Source organism: Tuber melanosporum (assembly GCF_000151645.1).
Source record: "Tuber melanosporum whole genome shotgun sequence assembly, scaffold_37, strain Mel28".
Lineage (NCBI taxonomy): Eukaryota > Fungi > Ascomycota > Pezizomycetes > Pezizales > Tuberaceae > Tuber > Tuber melanosporum.
This window is the reverse complement of record NW_003299052.1, coordinates 698,102-706,089: the sequence shown is the minus strand read 5'-3', so window position 1 is coordinate 706,089 and position 7,988 is coordinate 698,102. Positions and strand designations below refer to the sequence as shown.

General features: G+C 46.4%; 1 protein-coding gene; it reads right to left on the bottom strand.

Annotated features, from left to right (window-relative positions):
* Positions 1-6,264: 6,264 nt before the first annotated feature.
* Positions 6,265-7,743, bottom strand: GSTUM_00007584001 (uncharacterized protein). XM_002839530.2 has 5 exons: positions 7,669-7,743; positions 7,480-7,569; positions 6,964-7,350; positions 6,773-6,802; positions 6,265-6,717 (listed from the first exon to the last, which is right to left on the bottom strand). Exons 4-5 carry the CDS (start codon positions 6,793-6,795, stop codon positions 6,546-6,548), a joined length of 195 nt encoding a protein of 64 aa, XP_002839576.1. The 5' UTR covers positions 6,796-6,802; positions 6,964-7,350; positions 7,480-7,569; positions 7,669-7,743; the 3' UTR covers positions 6,265-6,545.
* Positions 7,744-7,988: the final 245 nt, after the last annotated feature.

Sequence of the window (7,988 nt, the reverse complement as noted above, 5' to 3'; positions counted from 1 at the left end):
GCTGTCAAGCAATTCTATCCAAATGACGACTCTAAGTTCCCTGGAAGAACCCACTCTCGACCTGCACCTATCATCATTGATAAGAAAGATGAATGGGAAGTTGAAGAAATCAGAGACCACTACCTTTGGTATAGAAATGATCAGTTCCTAGTCAAATGGAAAGGATATCCAATGAGTGAAAACAGTTGGGAACCACTAGAAGGACTAGAACATGCTATGAATATGGTGAATGAATGGTGGAAAAACAATATGCCAAACGAATCCCTCCCTCTAATGATCAATTACATCACCATGTGCTGGACACCGACAATGCCAGAAACTGAGCGATAGCATGAAGAACTCGAAGCTAGGGATGGATTTTGGGCACCATACTTTGAGTCGGAATTCGAGAATAGTGATGATGAAAATCAAGCTATGGAGCAGGCTCTCTACAACCTTATCTGATCTCCAATCACCATCCGAATACCATAACGATATCAAACTATGTGGAACTCAATGTGAGGCTGCGACAACAGGTTATAGGACTGTTGTTGAACCGCGATACTATCCAACTTGAAGACTACTTCGAAATCCTCTGGATAGACTACTGTCCTGATTGCGACCATGCTTAGGTTGACGTACAGCGCGAATCTGGTATTCGTGACTACTGTGATTTACATTTTTTTGAGTCTAAGTATTTTCTTAGGATTTCTTCCTGTCTCTGGTGTGATACTTATGATGAACAATTTTTAGCGGAAACTGAAGCTTTTAGTTTCTCGGACTCCGCTTTTGATGATTATTAGGTTTGTTTGTTTTAAACAGTTGTTTTGTTTTAGGGAATGTAACCGGTACGGGCACTCAGTTATTGGTTTTGTTTTAAGTATCACCTGGATACTTGGTTTGTTTTAAGTATCGTTTGATACTTGGTTTTGTTTGATGTTTTGTTTTAAGTATCGCTTTAATACTTAAGGAGTTTTATCAAAGTGTATTGATTGATACCTTTGATTAGTTTCGTTCATGCTGGACATGAACAGATTTGTGTATTTAAAGACCGCCTGTTTCTACGATAGAAGAGGCAGACTTCGACAGACAATATTTCAATATACTTGGTTGAACGGTTACTTCTTTGTTCCTCAGTACACCCTCAAAGCCTCCTTTAGTTCTTAGCTCTCGCCTCCTCTCTGGAAGAGCGGGCCAACTGCCAACTATCGTATCCATTCCCGATAACGTGATTAGCTCCTTGTGAACACGTTACATTTCCTCACTTCATCCTGAATTGGGCTTTAGCAGTTTTGGGTTGCGCCCACCCCCATCTAATTGAACACTAAAGATTCCGGAAATTCTGGTATCATACTAACTGTCATTCCCGCTCTAACAATCCCCATCCTGAGGGCAGCCAACACCACAAAGGTTGTGCCGACTATTGAATGTTATGTCCTCCTATTCCTATGAGTCTTCTAATTTACATGTCATTCATCTGATATATATACATGACACTTAGGCAAATCATGGATACCGCTTCTCAATAGGAATAATAGTGGGAGGCTAATCACGCAATGGTCGATAGAAGACTAAGTCAATATATAGAGAACTATAAAAGTGTATGGACAAGAGTGAGAGGTATAGTAAACAACATGGTTCGTTAACCCTTCCTCTGAACTAAAGGTAGAAAAAGCTGTATAAGTAAAACATAATAAATGTATCCTGAGCTTTCCGTAGATTACCACACCTATCTCTATGCCTCCACGCATTCCCCCATTTTTCTGTACACTTCCATGATAACAAAGGAAAGACATGTCAGGAAAATCCACTCAAGAAATCCCCAAACCTCCAAATTGATCTATCCAACCTCTGAACTCTTTACCTGACTCTTGAAAAATCCACAATCTGCTCCCATCAAACCATCATCCATCCAGAACACTCAACACTGCTCAACAAGCTCGTAAGCTATTTGATATTCTGGGAACCCTTTCGACATGCTCGGAACTCGCTGGAACTCTCATAATGTGCGTCCTGTTTTATCGCTTGTTTAGATAGACATCAGAGATGCGCTTAGGATTTGCGCAAACGGAAGGGAAAGATGTATTTGTCGGAAATGTGGGAGTCGGAAACAGGAGACTCCAAAGGACTGCACAGAGGTGATGAGCAGTGGGAATCTCAATAAAGCTAGTTTTTTATTTTTTAGAATGGAAGAGTGTGGAGAAGTGGAGGACTTACGCGGATAGGCGAGGATCGGAATGGTATGTTTGGGAATGGGTGGAAGTATCAGAGGATATCTCCGTCACAGCCCAAGTTATACTCCTGCCTTTACTGTCAATCCGATGGCCGCGATGTCGTGAGATAGAGTGAGCATTAGTGTCGAGAGTGTCGAACAGAAAATTTCTCCACATCGACACATTGTATACTGGAGATCAGAGTACTCGTCTGCTCTGGTGCCACACTGGGAGAACAGGGGTGCATTGGCTTTTTGTCTAGTACTTGGGGATGGACGTGGGTGACTGGACAGACAGGGGTTAGAAAATCCATATCTGCATATAGTTTCTAACCCCTGTCTGTCCGGTCACCCACGTTCATACCTGAGTAACCGTGCGCAAAAAAAGAATTCTCGAAAATTGGACTTCATCATGAGCGACTCAATTTAAAGAATCAAGGAAAATAAGGAAGCGGTAAAGAACATGTAGCCCTTTCCTATCACTTATCAAGATAATTAATTGAATTGTGGTCAGGGATCTCTTGTGAAGGAGTATATCAGTCAATGACTGACTCGAGCAGCGATAGAGGGGGACTAAAGGTCTACGTGGGGGCTGTGGTAGGACGTGTACTGTACAAGAGCATAAGGTAAGGAAAAAACAACTTCGTCCGTTCTTCTCTAAACTAACGGTAAAGACAGGTGTATAAGTAAAACGTGGGGAGTGTGTCCTCGTCGTTCCATGAATCACCACACCTATCCGTATCTCTCTAAGCATGCTATCCTCTCCTCCGTACACTCCCGTGATAACAAAGGAAAGACATGTCCGGAGAATCTCCTGTCAGTCTCTGAACCTCCACACCGATCCATTGAACCTCTGAACTCTCCCCCAGACTCCCGAAACCTCCACAATCTATCTCAATCGACTAACATCGATCTAGAACCTTCAATAGGATCCATCGGAAAGTAAGGTTAGTGTATGTTCAAAGTTCCCAAGCGATAGCACCCAAATCAGGGTTACCCTGACTACCAGGTTTGTTGATCGGGGGCCATATTTCGGGGATCTAGTGCATACTACCTGTTTTCACCCCATCTTTGCAGGTCAAATATAACCGATATCCCAGCATCGTTGTCGAGTTTGGATACCGGTATTGTAATGTTTCCTAGAAGAAAACGAAAAATTGCAGTTGTTGCGAACGGTAAAACATATCATACGCCCCCTTTGTCCTCCAGGTATAATAAGCGTGGTTTTGTTTCGTTTCCCTAGAATCGCCATTCCCCGGTGTGGCGCTGTCCTCATGTGTGATAACGACAAAGAGTATACAGTGTGTATTTTTATCTTCTTGTTAGAAAGGGTGCCACCGGGCTGTCTGGGGGTGCACCGAAATCACCCAGTGCTTGTTTCCTAGAGAATCTAGTACAAGTTTACACGCTCGTAAGAGGGGCATAAGGCCCAACCAATGGTACATATTCTAGTTATATTAAATATTGTGCATAGGCTGGATAAGGGTAACTCAGGAAATGGAGATGGGGCTTCGTACACAACCTCTTCACCTCATAGGGGGCCTCCGAAGCGATAGTGCTGGACGAGGCTTTTTCACACGGATTTGTTGGAAATCATGAATGCTGCTCAGCATGCTCATGACATTGTACGCTTTCCCATCTGTCTATTTACCGTCCATTTATTTCCCATCCGTCTATCCTTCGTTTGTTCGTTTCTGCCAGTTCGCCTGATTCTCCCCGCTCATTCCCTTGTTTGTTCTAACTTGTCCTTTCCTTTGTTCGTGGCGCAAATGCAACCACGGGCACGCCATGGTAATGCGCATCAGTGTGATGGCGAGAGTGGTGCCGGTGAGAGGAAAGCGGGGGGAAAGCGGTAGAGTCTGAGGGATTTTGCCGGCAGTCTTTATGGGGTCTGTGTTTCTTTTGTTGGTATGGTAGCACGGAAGGCAATAAGAGGGCGAAAGGCAATGGGAGCATGGAAGGATAATTGGAGCGCGGAAGGCAAATTGGACCGGTCGTCGTTAGGTCTGTAATTGTTTGTTAGCAGGGAATATGCAGAGGAAAGGAAGACTTAGCTGGACGAGTGTAGAAGGTGTTAAAGATATGCGGCGATCAGTGAAAGGACCGGAGGCGATTTTTTGTTATTTATACCCTTGTCTTTTCCGGATGTGTTGTGGAGTGCGAGCAAGCCAGCGAGCAAGAGAGAGAGTTGTGAAATAAAGCAAGTTGTCGAGGGAGTTGTAGAGCAAGAGTGTGAACATCTCCACTTTTGGTTGTGTAGAGTTTTTCATAGCACTTTTAGTCATTGGCGTTTCGTTTCGCTGTTTCGTCTCCGTTTCAGTCCTACTACCAGTTGGCTTTCTAAAATGATTGTCAGTACTAACGGCTGAGGACCTGCAGCCAGAGTTTGGCATCATCTATCCTATTTGCGGGTGCGATGTTTTCGGCTCTTTTCAATCCTCTGCATCCTTCCTGTTGGCGAGTGCGATGATGCAAAATCACGACATTTGCACTCATGTTTGGTAGGCGATATGAACGCGATATATGCCGCTAGAATGGGCCCACCACTACCCATGTATTACCGTTTAGGATGACCGTGGGAGATTTAGACAGTGTCTCCAATTGCCCGGCGACGCGCCACCGAGACGCGAGGACCTGACGGCAGAACGAATTCGGCAATCTGCTCGATAGTGGGAAACGAAGTTATGCGGTTTCGTCAGAGAGACGGAGGTGGACTACGGGGGGGTGAGGGACGGCTGAACTAGGTTCTGCGCTGTATTTTCTTTGTTGGAAATGCTGCTCGGCATGCTCACAACTCACCCAGCATGCTCAGAACTTGCCTGACACGTTTATAACATGCTCGACATGTTCAGAAGATGCTCGATGGCCGGAAAAGCAGCATATCTGATATTCCACCCCATTATTCTTATCGTACGTCCACCCGATTATCTGCCCGCTTGTTTGTTCGCTCGTTCACCCGCCCAATGGTCTGTCCGTCCGTTTATTTATTCGCTCGTCCGTTTGCTCGCCTGTCTACCTATTCTCTTGTCAGTTTATCTGCAGAATTTCCGCCCTTCCGCCCAGCGATTAGTCCGCCCGCACGCCCGATCGATCGACCGTATCACCGGTCCTTTGTTATTCGTTCACCCATTCACCGATTTGCCCTATCATATCTGTCGGAGAAGTACGGCGTATGGCGGCGGGAGTAAGGAAGGTAGTAGGAGAGCAGGATGTAGAGGGAGCATGGGAGGAAACGGGAGCGTCTTTGTTGGGCCTGTATTTCATTTGTACGTACAGAAGAAATGCGGCAGCGGAAGTGATGTCGGCGACAGAAGTAGCACGGCAGCGGGAGAGCTCTTCGTAGCGCCTGTTCTTTTGCCCTTTCTTTTGTTAGCGATGGGAACAAGCCGAGGAAAGGGAAACTTGAGCGGATGAGCGGGGATCGCGATGGATGTGTGGAGTCCGGTGGGAAAATGAGAGGCCCAATCATCGTTTATTTATACACCTGTCTTTTCCTCATGTGTTAGTTGAGTTGAGCAAGCGAGTTGATGAGTGCGAGAGTGTCTTTGAGAGAGAGAAAAGAACAGGAGAAAAATCATCTTACCCCTCTTTTAATCTTTGTCTTGGCGTTTCGTTTCAGCTGAGTGATAGTTTGTGATCTCAGCGATCGTAGTTTTCCTGCTCCGGAGTCATAGCTACTTAAAACATACGTTGCCTCGATGGCCGGGCCAGAACTCACAATCCTAAGGTGTTTTTGGCCCCGTCATTGCAAATTGATTACCATGTTTTGGAGTCAAACCAGACATGCCACTCCAAGGAAAGATAGCGTTTCTACCGCAGACCTTTATGATCGGGCTCGAAATAAAGGGCTGGTGAGGTAACCAGACGGGCCAAGTTAAACTATCGCGACAATTTCCCATCCAGAATGGTAAAATGGCACTTGGGGGAAACTCACTAGTATAGACCTGGCGCGGGTATGATAATAGGTGGGTGTCTCCCGCCCTCCTCAGCCTTAGCCGGACAAGTATCATAGCGGCAGAGTTTAGAGGGTAATCCACTTCTCTGGATAATTTATGGCCGGTGTTTGATACGAGAATCAACTTCGACGATTAAATCCCCAGCTCACTTCCTTTGGTCACGCTATAACATTTTCACCCGTCCAACCACATAAGCCCCCAACCACTATCAAGAAACTATCTCCACTGTGTGAGACGACTGCGGCTTCCGCCCCCTTCAACTCCTGTCCCTCCCATAACACCTGGACTCGGCCCTGGCCACAAATTTCTCCGCGGCCCTGGACTCCTGTGAACTTCCATGACGCCCAACCGTCCTGCTCCTTGTTGCTACTGTTGCTTAATTGGGTATGCCACCACTACTACCACCACAAGAAGCGGTTATTCCACCCTCGATCTACACCTCCTGTACCTCTCATCCCTCGCCGACCTTGCGGGGCCATTCCGTAGTTCCCCGATCTCGATTCCCATCTCTCGAATTGACTCACTACGGGAGCAGAGGTTTTCCATTTTTTTGCCAGTGGCCGTGAAGTGCTATGTAGTGTGTTAGTGTGAATTGCTAAAGGGGGAAGAGGAAGCTTAGATGTACCTTTTTTTGTCTTTCTTTTTCATACAGAACCTAGGCTAGGATTAGGGCTTGTAGCTGTAGTTAATTGGAGGGGGGGGGTATAGGCAACCGGATGTTCTATACGGTGGTAGAGGATAAGGAGGGGTGTTAGGTGGTAGGGCTGCGATATGGGGAGGAAGGAGAGGGAGGAAGATATAATTGGGAATATATACTCAGTAAAACCACCCTACTGCTACTGTTTCATGCTCATCTCAAAGGGTTTTATGCCGCAATCCCTCCATCACAAGCGAGCGGTAGGAATTCTGCGCTTCTAGCAAGTCTGACGGTGGGGACCCAATAATCGGAACAGCCAGGGGTGGTTTTCGCTTGCTGAGATCCGCCAGTCGCCTCGTAAATTCTTGGGGGCATTGAACAAGCACCCGGCAGAAGCCTTTCATAGTGTCCGGCCAGTAGGATACCGACGGTAGCGGTTCAAAGAGCCCAGCCAGTGCGGCGCTATCCGCTCAAGTTCCGCCCAGTACAAGGGACGCGTGAGTGTAAGAGAGACAGAGAGCAGTGCGGTGGCGGCTACAAACCACGGGAGCCTTTGAGAAGCTGTTCTTTCTTCTTGTTAGCCAGAGCGCGTGAGAAATGGGGGGGTTGCGGGGATGCATGTGGAACAGAGAGCACATGTGTGACGAGCGGCGGAAGACTATGTGGATAATTTTATCGTAAATGATATATACTACCGTATTTTGCGTTCCCGTCTAGCTAGTAGAGTCGCGCACGCGAGTGTTGTTGAGCAAATGGTGCCGCGTGGGGTAGAGAACCTATCCACCCTACTCGTAAGTCGCATGTTAGCGATCAACATTTTCCTTAGTCTGACTAAGCATCATTTAGATTTATTCTAGAATCCCACTATTTTGTGAGTCGCTCACCATACGCTGTTCACTATACGCTTTTTTGCTAGATAATCACAGTAGCTATTTCCCTGTTTGGTGATTGTATATTATTTGTTGTCCTCGCGTTCGACCATTCAACTGGGACATCATTCGCTGGTGTTCGATTGTTCTCGTGTTTTTGTGGTTTCTCCGGGCTGAAAGCCGCCACTGTGTAAAACCAGTAGCTCTCTCGGATTAACTCACCTGAATGCTCCTAACCAGCTGAAGTTTGCGTTCTATTTATTGCTCAAGTACTCACGCGTCTTTGCCAAGAAAAACGCCGTGAGCCGAAAACAGGGGGTTTTCAATACATGTCG